Source organism: Rhinolophus sinicus, chromosome 1 (assembly GCF_057876585.1).
Source record: "Rhinolophus sinicus isolate RSI-liver-muscle chromosome 1, RSI-T2T, whole genome shotgun sequence".
In the NCBI taxonomy this organism is placed as follows: Eukaryota; Metazoa; Chordata; class Mammalia; order Chiroptera; family Rhinolophidae; genus Rhinolophus; species Rhinolophus sinicus.
In genome coordinates this window covers 13954349-13967559 of record NC_142501.1, presented here as the reverse complement: position 1 = coordinate 13967559, position 13211 = coordinate 13954349, and the positions used below count along the sequence as shown (strand labels likewise).

The window sequence follows — 13211 nt, the reverse complement described above, 5'->3', positions numbered from 1 at the left end:
ATGTAAACAGCCCCGATTCTTTCCACGATTTCTAATGGAACAAGGTATGAATTGGCCTTGGCATTCGTCTAGATGCTTCTAAGGGTGCTGACTTGTCCAGATTGTTCTGAAAGTGTGGCGTCTAGGAAAAACACGCAGTGGGCCAGCTGTGGACTAACTGATACCCAGTAAAAGAAATCTGTCACCTTTATCATTCTGGCTCGAATACTTCTGTTAATACACCCACATCCCCCTGCCCCTATTGAATGCAGTGTGAGTGGGTCCCAAGGCTAGGATTTAGTGTTAAGCATCACGTTAATAAATAAGTACCTACCCAGAGTCTGTGCATGCTGCTAGAGAGTATTTTCTCAATCCTCCGTTTCCTAGAATCTATCTGCCAGTCTCATGAAATCATTCAGGCAAAGATCACAGTCTCTCCATCAGCCAGGTCTGGGCCAGAGAGCATGATGCTGGAAAGCAGCCTTCAAATTGACATCAACCCATCACTAAGCACAGCTAGTTATGAATTCTCCACAGCCCAGATCAACTTCTAGTCTCGCCTCTGGGAAACCATATCATTTAACTTTGGGGGGGCCACACCACCCCCAAACTTACTCCATGTGTTTCAGGGAACTCCTCTCTACCCTATGACCAAAAACAGGCACAAGGCTCAGGCCGGCCCTCACCAGCCTCCCCCAATCACAGGGACTGGTCTCCGGACCAGGAGTGACCAGAGGGAATCCAATCAGAGGCCATCCTGGGGACCTAGGAGAGGATAAACTCTTTCAACAGGCACTGGTGAGGATAGGTTAAAAGCTAAGGCTCCTCGTGTATAGAAAAAGCTACCCTGAAAGAGACCACAGCAGAGAAAAGTAGAGCAAAGGGATGGGGAGAAACTGAATTATAAAAACATCATCTGTGCCCCTGGATCCAAGCCTACCTGAAGCCTGTCCCACCTGTGAACTTACTAGTTTCATTAGCCCTCAAATCCCCTTCTTGCCCAAATCACTTGGGGATGGGTTTCCATCAATAAGCACAAGTCAAAATTCTACAACCTCCATCACCGGCACCCAGAAAGGTCACGAGACACCTTTTCAACCTCCTTGCCCAAGTCTGCTACCTCCCTGAAGTCTCAACCTACAACATGGTACTGTGCTTAAAACCCCAGCCCTCGAGTCCAGTAATTCAGGCCCCATCTTGACTGGCTTTGGGGCTGTGGGCAGATCACTGAAGCTTATCTGCTTCCCCTCCTCGCTGCACCTACTATACATATTGTGGAGAAACAGTTAACGTGTATAAAGTCCTTCTGACAATGCCTGGCAGGTAGAAATGCTCAAAATACTAGTAGTTTATATTGTCATCAACGTCATTACTGTTGTTGGTATTATTATTACTACCAATTATTATTATTATTATTATTATTACTACCAATTATTATTATTATTATTATTATTATTATTATTATTATTACTACTACTACTACCAGCCGCGTTATACTATCAAAGTCAATGTTTTAATGTGTTAGACCTGGATTAGCATGGGGTGCCCTTGGCTTTCTTTCATAAGGGCTCTTCCATCACCCATAGGAGAAGGCTTCTCTATATCTCTTCTAGGATCAACACCAACTCACCTTTCTCCCACCATCCCTTTGCCAAACACAAACCATCCACAGCACCGTGGCATAATGTACTCTGTCTAGCTGTGCAGATGAAAGCTCCACTACTCCAGGGATGCACCGGGCAGGAGAGTAACAGGGGTGTGGCACTTGGCCTTTCCCTGACATGCAGGCACATAGTTCCATCTCGTTTATATTCAATCCAGCTCACTCGAGGCCAATCTCAGAAAGTGAAGTGGAACTCCTAATTAAAAGGTAGCCTTGAGCTGTCAATAAAATTATGCATAAAGAAAATGTTTAAAAACACAGTAGTGACTTCTTTGAGATGGCTTTTCATTTGAGTTCATTTTTCTTAACTCAAGTGTGGGGGTAAATAAAAAATAAAAATAAAAAAGTGTGCTTGTCAACACTGCCATTCCTTCCGGCCCCAAAGCTCAGAAAACCACCTTTGACACGCAACACATTACAACTGTATTTACAGCTGCTGGCTGGAAAAATGTGAGTCTTGTCTTGTCTACTGATTTCTGGAGAGCAGCATGGATTAGTGTTTGTTTTGATTTGTTTGCAGAGGGCACCTCCTCTGTTGCCTTCCTGTGCTTGGCCCATCAGGACAACCGCTCGAGCATCTGTCAGAGCCAGCCCATCCCCCACAGCACTGGGCTTGCCTCGTCACACCACACGCCACCATGTGCAGCAATCATGCGTTCACCTGTCTGTCTCCTCCGCTGTACTGTGAAGGTCGAGACCCAGCACCTCCGTATGCCCAATTTGCGGGCATATGGGCACCTGGTTTACCATCGATGTTAAGTAACAGCCACCACAAAAATAACAACAAAATGTTGAATGTGTGTGAATAAATGAATGAATAGATGGAAGAATGAATGAAACGTCGGGCTCCATGAAGAGCTAAGTAATCCCTCGGGGGCCCAACCTTTTCCCCATTATTAACACAGTGCTTGGTTTGCAAAGCTGGTATTTAACATTTGTGTAACCTCCACCATGCCGCAGCGTCCATGGGCACCTGATTTTGCTTTCACGTTTATCTTTTTTCTTCTTACATTACTGACTCCCTCCAGCTCCTGTGTAAGTGTAAGCATGTCTTTTCCTGTGACTGGGCACCACTACGCCATTGCTTTACACAGCGACAAGCTGGGGTTAGATGACTTGGAGTTCTCCCTGGGACATTGGGAAGCTGGTGTTCTTCCTTCCCTCCTTCCCTCTCCCATTGGGAAAGTGTCCTCCTTACCTTCATAGCTCCCGGCAAATAAGTAAAGCCAGGTGACGGCTGGGATGCAGAGAAGAGTCAACGAGACAGCCAGGAATTTCCGTCTCCCTCTACAGATTCCCAGCATCCTCTCAGAAGTGGCAATCTCTAATCCCAGCGCCGTTTCTCTGCCCGGAGCATGGAGTCCTCGGCTACCCTCATAATACTTTCTGTAAAGGAAGAGCAGAGGGGAAGGCTGAGTTTTGGCGTTGTAAATGGATGCAAATTGCAGACGAGAAATATCCTGTAGATCCTGAATGAAGTTTGGCTCATCAATGATTTTTCTGCTAACCTTTTTTATCCCCAGAGAGGATGCTGCAATTTTGCAGTCCATCAGAACTGAGATAGTTCTTTAAAGAATAAATAAAGGATGGTAAAAACTATAAGGTGTCTCTCTCTCTCTCTCTCTCTCTCTCTCTCTCTCTCTCTCTCTCTCTCAAATGTACACACACACACAGACACACACACACACAAATATGCACGCACACATTTTACAGTTTTGTTTAGTTTTAAAGCTTGAACTAACATACTTATTACAGGAGCATTTAGTTAGCACACTCTATGTATCAAGCACGAAGCAGGTGATGTGCTTTGAAAGCCTAGAACAAGAGTTGGCTTCAGAGAGCACAGTCTAACAAGAGACGCCAACATGAAACATTCCCAGGAACTCTGAGAATGTGAGGGCTGAGACTTGGAGGAACCTCTGTGGAAAGACAATGAAGCTGCTGATGGATCCACGGGCTGTCGAGATGGCAGAACAGTCCCCGTGTTCCAGGCATGCGGGCTAACTGGCAACACACTCAAAGGAAAGGAGGCTGGATAGGCCACCACATCATCTGCAGGAGACTACATCTCAATCACAGCTGAACACCTAAAAACACTCAACAGGGACTGCCTTAATCGCTTTCACATTTAAAATGGAAGATTCCAGAAAAGCATGGAAACACCTAAAATGGGCAAAGAATGGGGAGGAGCATAAAGATGACCTATAAGTCGCCTGCAGAGGGCAATCTTTACACCACGCAGAAGACTGGCTGAGACGTGCTAAGAGAAGAGGGAGATGGTCAACCAGGAGTGGGTGTATATGAAACAGCTAGTTTGCGTGTCCCGTTGGATATTCCCACAATGGGTCCTGCCCTTTGCTGTCACCCTTAAACCACGGATGACAATGGTCTGGTTGAACTGTCTCCCTTCCCCATCAGCCTTGGTGTTTCCAGAAGACAGGCGTTTGGAGGGATTCACGTGACGTTCCCTCAGACTTAGCACACTGCCTGTCATCTGCAGGTGCCTGATAACGGTCTTCTGAACAAATAAATGGAATCAGATTCTAACCAAAGGCAACCTTTTCAAGCTTCAGGAGTTTGTGTTCAGTCAGTTGCCAGCAATAAACACCTAATGGAGACAATCTCAACTGTCAATGCCAGGCTTTCTTCTGCAACCACTCTTGACACTTTTCTAAATGGCCCTCTTTTGAAACAGATGCCAGACCACAGGGCTGGAGGGTGTGCACAAGAAAGTAAAGCCAAAAAAAAAAAAAAAAGAAAAGAAAAAAAAAAGAAAAGAAAAGCAAAATCCCTTTAAACGAAGACTGCTGATTTGAGAAAAGTCCCCCTCTAGGGAAGTTTTTCATTCTGAAGGACAGGAAAGAAACCCTACAAACAGACTCTGCCAGTCACTAAGAATGAGAATCATGGAGACGCTTAGAAAGAGAGAAGGTTGGGGGAAGAAGGCTGTGCAGCCAGACAGATCTAGATTCAAATCCACATGCCACACTTGACTAGCTGTGACCTTGGCAAGTCCCCATCTCTGGGTAAGTTTCATTTTGTTCATTTACGCAGTGAAGCCACACCCTCTGGGAGGATGGTTTAGAGGCTTAAAGGAGAGAATCTTTGGCTAAGGGACTAGCAATGACTGATCAGGCACATGGCAGGGTGAGCCCCCTTTTCCTTTTTCTGCTTATGTTTTTCTCTCTCCCCACCGCCACTCTCCAACCCCACCGTTGAGCAGAAAACAGATCTCAACAAACAGGTATTGACTGACTTCCAAATGGGGGATTTAAACCTGAAGGAGCGACCTACTCAATTCTCCTTCGGGATGTAGATTCAAGTCACTTTTTTTTTTTTTTACAGTTGATTTATAATAATAGTCAAGACAACAAGCAGTAAGTAACACTATGTATGAAGCACCTTTCTATGTGTTTTGCTTGTTTAATTCTCAAAATAACCTATTTTTCATCCCCATTTTATGGATGAGAAAACTAAGGCCTAGAAAGATTAATTAATGGGCCATGGGCTACACACACCTATGGCAGAGGCACCTTAGGCTCTGCTTTCCCTAAGTAATTGATTCTAATAACTATCCAAGGAGCCTTTGCCTTTTGATCTAACTTCAATCCTTCATATGGAAGTTTATGACTATTTTCATTCCCAGGGTCAAATATATTACCCCTACTTGCTTGCATTCCAAAAGAAAAAAAAAGTACAAAAGACAGAAATATAATTGGAAAATTATAGATGAATTTAGACTTTACAGGAAAGCAAGAATATATATATATATGGAGCTGAACTCAAGTGGCATCTACATTTAAATAACATTTTAAAAAACTGTTTAAAACACTGATTTTCCTCCCTCCTTTTCCTCTCTTCATCTGCATAAGTTCATTTTAACTGGCACAATTTGCCCAAAGTTTTAAAACAGAGTCTAGTGTGGTTTGCATTTTATGATAACATTGGGACCTGAAATTAAACTGAGCAGGTAAAAATAATAACCCTTCATGGATTTGACTTTTAAATGATACCTCAGTGCACTTAAAAAAAACTTTAAAGAAGAATCTCAATTTTGATCGGAAATTATTCCAGGAAGTCAATAAATCAATACAGGAATCAACACAAGAAGAAAGGAAGGAAGAAATTGAAGGTGACCTGAAAATTTACATCCCAAACATGTGCAAATGACCTAAGAAAATCACACTCTAACCTGCCCTTGCCTGGGGAAAGGGAGGCTGTCCTACCTATGAACCCGGAGGGTCTAAGAGCCATCTCTTATGCCCTCTCCCTCAAATCCAACATCCAGTTTCTCCTCCTGAACATCTCTCTACTCCATCTGTCTTCTCCCATTTGTCTTAACCCATGACCATCACATTTATAAAGACCATTGTATGAGCCAGAAAAATTATCATGATCTGTGAAGCCACAAAAGCAGGATTCAAAGCTGAACATAGAATGTAACTGAAGTATCCTTCAGTCCAGTACAGTAAACTGTAGGTACATATACAAATCTCTCCGTAATTACAGATAGGAAAAAAAGCACTGAAGGTTATCTCTGGGTATAGAATATGGGTCATTTCAATCACATGAATATATTTTGTTTCCTAACTCTTATACAAGGAGTATGCATGGCTTTTGTAATTTAAAATATTTAAAAGCTTGTCACATCTTCTTATTATATTGCTTGTCACTCAAACTATCTGTTCAGACAGTCTTATACAGGTGTTAGTTTTAATTTATGTGCTAGGTGTGCTGAGTTAATAGCTGCAGGATCCTAACTGGGAATATACCCTCCAGGGGTGGCTGGTTCCCATTTGAAACATTCTAGTCAGAAGTGGATGGTCTAGAAACATTGCACATAAAGAAGGAATAAAAATCTAAGAAACCTCCAAAAAAGAAGTCTAAGGAATCGAATGGCCAAAACCCTTCTGAGTCAGTCACTCAGGATCCCAAGCTGATCCCATGGGCATATAAGAGATTTGGGCCACAGGCTGTAACTAGAAGATTGGCTGAATCCAATGTCAGTCACATGCTGTTGCCCTAGTCTCTAGCGAACCTTTCTTGCAAGGAGCTGTCCCAGTTCCTAAGAGGGCAAAGAACTGGCCTTCACTGAGCTTATAACACAGACCCTACAGCAGGACCATCAACAGACGTTAGCTTTGCTGCCGTCATTATTTGTGGTGACGTGATGTAGCACGTGACTGTACAGAACTCTCCAACAGTAACATGCACTCCAGTCACCCCCTTATCATGTCAAGTCCACGCATCCTCAAATCCTGCCATCTTTACCTCTAAAACATGTACTCTCTCCAATAACACATCCAGTTTGACTGCCACTATGTGAACCCAAGCCACCACTATCTCGTGCTTGTACCTACTGCAGGAGCCTCCTAACTCAGATCACACTTGAAAGTATTAATGTCTCCCCTCGGCTCTTAAACCCTAAACGCTTTGCCGTGCCTTACGAGGATCCACATGGCTTGACTTCCAACTACTTCTAGGGTCTCATCTCTGATCACTCTTGCTTTCATTCTGCTCGATTCCGGCCACCCTGGCCCTTTCACTCCTGGACACTCCTCAGGTCCTTTGCAAGTGTGTTCCCTCTGCCTGGAATGCCGATCCCTCTGCTCTGTGCTTGACTGAGGGCTTCTCAGAAGGGCCTGTGCATGAGTATTCCCCCCACCCCATCCGCTTCACTTTATCCACCACCATACTCTGGCCGTTTCCTTCAGGTACTCATCATGTTTTGGAATTATACAGTCATTTGATTACTTGGTTCACGGCTCCCTCACACACCAGATTTCAATCCTCCCCTTGGGCAGAAGCTATGACTGCTTTATGTTCAGTGCACACCCAGGCACACAGGAGGCATTCATTGACTGAATGAACAAATGAATGAATGAAGGTGCTGAGAGCCATGGCCATCAGGGGTCTTGCTGTCACTCTAGTACTGTTTCAGTAAGACTTTTTGAAACTAAAGCCTGCCAACCAGCTGTCTGACTGTACGACACCTGTAACAGGAGAAACAAACCCTCACAATGCCTCAAGTAGGTCCCTGCAGCAATCCCGGGTTCCTCAGACACTCTTTGTTACCCTGGGGGTCACTTGCACAGTTCACTTTGGTACCTTCTCTCCTTCCTCTGCTCCGTGAGGAGGAACACACAGGAGGCATTGGCCTCTCCCGCTGGGCCTGGAGCGACCCTCCTGAAGCTACTTCCTCCCTCCCTCCCTCTCTTCTCTGCACATCAGGCCCCAAAGCATCTCGCTCCTGCATGCGATCCTTTAGACGGTCAAACGGATGTTCCTGATTCCTTCTTTTCATTTGGAGAACGGCATTGGGCCTCGAAGGCACTGTTTCAAAATTGATCGTGTGAACTACAAGAGTAAAAGCCACATGCAACGTGCTTTGGAACGAACATCGAAAACCTGGAGTTCACTGTGTTTTAAGGGCTCGAAGGACCATTCCCGCCAACTTAAGTTTGTCTTGATCCCAAAAGGAAGTCAAATTCTCTTGCTTTATGGAAACACGCCCTTTTGCCCTCAGAACCACTGTGATGTCCCGGATCAAGAGGCAGAGGTCTCACTATCTCCAGTCCAGTCTTCAACTATCTATTTCACATAACCCGCCATGAGGATATGCGCCCGGCAGCCTGAGAGTGTTGCCCATCTTGTTTCTGTTACGTTAAAAACAAACTCTAAGGCCCGTGGGCCTCACAGCATGTAGAGAAGATAGGGGAGTCAGGGCCTGGGCTCTGCACGTCGGCTGTGGGGTCTTAGCCAGTCATTCAACACCCTGGAGGCTCCCATCTTTTTCTGGAAAAGCCCAAGCACAAAGGTTGCTGTGAGGATTGAGGGAGCTCCTATGAGGTCCAAACGAGGATTACACAGGAACGTGAGAGGCTGTAGCAATATTAACAACATTAAAAGGAATTACTTGAATTGTAGCTGCTTGACCAATCAAATCCTAAGGATGGCATCGGCACTACGGCTTCCTAGCTGTGATACCCACAAAGCAGGCAGAAGGGTATCTTAGTCCATTCGGGCTGCGATAACAAAAATTCCACAGACTGTGGGGCTCAAACAAGGAACATGTATTTCTCACAGTCCTGGAGGCTGGGAAGCTCAGATCACAGTGTCGGCAGATTCCATGTCTGATGAGGACATTGTTTTTTCTGGTTCAGAGCTAGCCATCTTTTTGCTGTGTTCTCACATGGCAGAAAAGGTGAGGGAGCTCTCTGGGGCCCCTTTTACATAAGGGCACTAATCCCATTCATGATGGCTCCACCCTCATGACCTAGTCACCTCCCAAAGGCCTGTCTCCAAATACCATCTCCTGGGGGGTTAGGATTCAACATACGGACATTAGGGGGGGTACATTCAATTCATAACAAAGGGGGAGAAGAAACTAGCATACGGGTGTGCCCTGCTCCTGCCTCAAAGCGTGCATATTTGTAAAGAGAGAAGTATTAAAAAGGAAATAACATGCTAACATCTACCAAGGGAAAAAAGTAAACTGTGCTTTATTTATTATTATAAATGGTGCAGTTTTCAATATATTACTCCTCTTTGTAAAAGAACCATTTTTGTTCTTTAAAAAAAGAATGTCCCATGAAATAAATTATATATCAAAATTTAGCACCAGCTAAGGAGTCTCTCATGAAGAACCAATATGCTTCCTTGGACAAGACAATCGCTGCTCTTACAAAACTCATCCTGTTTTCCATTCCCACTTCTAAAACGGTAAAAAGAAATAAGAGAAATTAATTTTAATAACATTTTATGTAACCCACCTGAAATATTAGCACTGCACTGTGTAATCAATATAAGATATTATTGAGATATTTTACACTCCTTTCTCATACTGTTTCGAAACCCAAAGTGTACCTTATATGAACAGCACATCTCACTTGGAACTAGCTAGATTTCAAGTGCTCAAGAGCCGCAGTGCTGAACAGTCTAAGTTGAAATACCTTCTAAGCCTTCACACCATCCTGTTTAGGAAAGTAAGTTTGGCCTCAGGTGTGACAATAGTGTTGAAGCAGAGAACCCAGGAGGCTGTGCAGTGATACAGGCTGGATAAGCAGCAGCCTGAGCTGGTGGCAGTGGAACTAGAGAGAACTGGATTTAACTGGATGTGGGAGCAGACAACATGCATTGGGCAACTAGGATACCAGGTACCATACCGACACTTCCGTGTGGTCTTAATTCACTCAGGCTTTACACCCAATCTACATAACTCCACTTTCCAGATAGGGGCACTGAGGCTCAAAAGGCTAAGTGACTCAGGTCACACAGCTGGGAGGAGGGGCCCTGAGTTAACCCCAAGACTTCTGACATCAAGTCCAATGTGCCTTCCTTGGTGTGGCATTAAAAGCCTCCGCGATCTGACTCCTGCCGCCTCATCAGTCCACGTTCCCATGCTGGACCACCACCTAAATCAAGGATGCCCTGTCCGTCCACCTGCTGCCTCCTCTTCCTCTTAGGCCCGCTCCTACTTGTCTACACAGAGAGCTTCTAAGAGAATGGTTCTCAATTGGGGGTAATTTTGCACCCCTCCACCCCAGGGGCATTTGGCAGCGTCTAGAGATATTTTTGGTAGTCAAGACTGGGCAGAATGCGATGCTACTAGCATCTAATGGGTAAAGGTCAGGGATGCTGGTAAACATCTAACAAGGCCCAGCACAGCTCCCCACAACAATTATCTAGCTCAAAATGAGAACAGGGCTGAGGTTGAAAAACCGTGGTCTAAGACCCCACCATCCCTCAGCGCACGTTTCTATGGGGTACCTGCCAGGAAGAACGGCAAATTCACGGAGGAAATAGTTTCCTCCTAAGTCATCTCCCTTGGCCTGGGCAAGTGGAATGCATTGATGTGCATCCCAGGTACTTTCCTTCATTTCCGGTCCTTTCTACTATACCATATAACCCACATTCCACCTTTTAAGGGCCGGAAGTCAAGTTTAATAGAGATGTCAATAGGCAGGTGGTGTGAATGTCCCTTCCAGCACGGAGCTCTCTTTGGGGTGACACAGGTGGAGAAGCAAAAAGGGAGAAAAGATCGAGAAGCAATCAAAAATTTCCACTTACAGCATTAACCTCTTTCAACAATGCATTGCCGACCAGATCTTTAATGCAAATTGATCTTTCCTGAGGATGTGCACTTTTCCTGGGGTCAGACTACAGCTCCGGAAGGCTGATTTTTGTTTTTCTTCTGCATGTTAAATCAGCTCCTAATCACATCCACGAGGCCACCCGTTGGAGTGTTTTGGTCTTCATTCTTTTGATTTTCATTCTGGAAAGGGATGACTTAAGCAGGCATGCCACACATTTCCATTCTGCTTAAGCAAACACTCGCAGGCATTTAACAAGGCCCGATACTGCAAAACGCACTTCAGTCTTCCCGACTATGGGCGGATTACGTGCCTCCTTTTCCTCTGTGTTCCAAGGCCTATGGAGATTTTGTGTAAACATCTCTTGTAGCAAATGGTAAAAAGGAGGCAGCTATGTCTTTCCCTTTTCTCTACTCCTTGCCATTCATCGCACTCCACGAGGCACGTGTTCACCGGGCACACATTCCATTCTGGGCATGGAGCTTGGGGCTGGGGATACAGAGATGGATACAATCTGCCCTTGAGGAGCCTTGGAGAGCACAGGGGACAGACAGACACACACACAGACTCCATGACCATGAGCACAAGACCGGATAGGGGGAGACATGGTTCTCAGAAGAACACATGTGAGCTGAGCCAAAGAGGATGGCAGGATTTCAAAAGGCTGGGGAGGAACAAGAAGTCCTTCCTGGCAGAGGGAAATGAGGGAAAGTACAAGAGCACGCCTGGGACCAGGGAATGGCCTCTAGCCACTCCTCCCAGAGTCCAATAAGGAGTGATGGATGGAAGGGAACAAGACTAGGATGACCTTGAATGCTGCGTGAAGAACTTGAACTTCATTCTACAGCCCCTGTGCAGCCACTGAAGATTCCTGAGCAGGAGTTACAGCTTCTGTGTTGAAGAAAATTAACAACTCTGAGAACACTGTGAGCACTGAGTTAGGTGTAGAAAATATGCGGCCCAGAGACCAACCTGCATACTTCTTTCTGGTGGCTGACCCACCTGTGGATCACCCGAATAGCAATGGCCTTTTTTGGGCGACACTTCTTGTTGCTGCAATGCTCATTTGGTCCATGCGTGGGTGCAATGGGCTGAATGTTTACATCCCCTCAAAATTCCTATGTTGTAATCCTAACCCCCAATATGATGGTATTGGGAGGCGGGTTCTCTGGGAGATAATTAGGTCATGAGGGTGGAGGTCCCATCAACGGGAATAGTGCCCTCATGAAAGGGACTCTTTCTGCCATGTAAAGATACAAGAAATTGACTGGAAGACGGTCTTCACCAGAACCCAACGATGCTGGCACCCAGATCTCAGATTGCCACACTCCAGAACTGTGAGACACACATTTCTGTTGATTCTAAGCCACCTGGGCTATGGTATTCTGTTACGGCAGGCTGAACAGTGATGTGGCACTGTGCTGAGGGAGGGGACCTCGAGCTGCAGGAAATACATCACCACTGGTCTCGGTGTATTAGAGCGACACTGTTGTCCTTTGCAAGGATTGGTTTGGGAATGGCCTGTGACCCAGTCCTGGTCACAAGTTGCAGTGAAAGAAAAAGTCACAGTGTCACCAAGGCCACACACAGAAGGGAGAGTGTTATGAAGGAAATTCCTCATTTAGACAGACAGAAACATTATTTGCCTCGGGTTATAAAAAGTATCTAAGAGTAAAGATTGCGTGCTGAAGGGCCTTCTGATTTCAAGATATTTGAATTATACTGTGTAACGGTTCCCAATAGTCATACACTTTAACCTTTGTTCAATGTTCCCTTGATTTAGGTCACATAAATATCCTTGCAATTAAACAAAAATGGCTTTTTCTTTTAATTGAGATAAAATTCACATAATATAAAATTAAACATTTTAACATGTACAATTCACTGGCATTTAGTGCATTCATTATTAGATAGCGTGCAACCACTGTCTTCGTCTAATTCCAAAAAGTTTTCACCTTTCCAAAAGAAAGCCCCCACACCTATTAAGCAGGCACTGCCTATTTTCCCCCACCCCAAGCCCCTTTGCTTCCTGCCTCTATGGATTTGCTAGTTCTAAATATTTCATATAAGTGATCTCATACAATATGCGGCCTTTTGTGTCTGGCTTCTTTTATTTACTGTATTGTTTTTGACGTTCTGCCATGTTGTAGCATGTATCAGTATGCCATTCCTTTTTATGGCCAAATAATATTCCGTTGCATGGACATACCGCTTTTTTTTTTTTTTTGCCCTCACCCCCCCCTCCCCGTTTTTTAAGCCATTGTTTCTCAGTCTAGTTGTAGGGCACAGCTCCCTGGCCCATGCTGGTATTGTGAGCCTTGTACTCCCCCAGCTGAGGCAGTCGATCGCCGGTCATTGGTCGGCTGCTCACAGCAGCTCACAGCAGCTCTCGTTGGTTGCCGGCCGCTCACGATGGCTACCAGCCACTCACGGTAGCACACATCAGCACAGAGCAGCCCACGGCAGCTCACAGAGGC

General features: G+C 45.1%; 1 protein-coding gene across 4 annotated transcripts in view; it reads right to left on the bottom strand.

Moving 5' to 3' along the window:
- LARGE1 (LARGE xylosyl- and glucuronyltransferase 1) overlaps positions 1–13211 on the bottom strand; it is a 489591-nt gene that overhangs the window by 351624 nt on the left and 124756 nt on the right. For all 4 annotated transcript variants that reach the window (XM_019728420.3, XM_019728419.3, XM_019728416.3 and 1 more), the window contains exon 2: positions 2841–3028. In XM_019728420.3, coding sequence (XP_019583979.1) covers positions 2841–2946 — 106 coding nt within the window. In that variant the 5' untranslated portion in view covers positions 2947–3028. The remainder of the gene's footprint in view (positions 1–2840; positions 3029–13211) is intronic.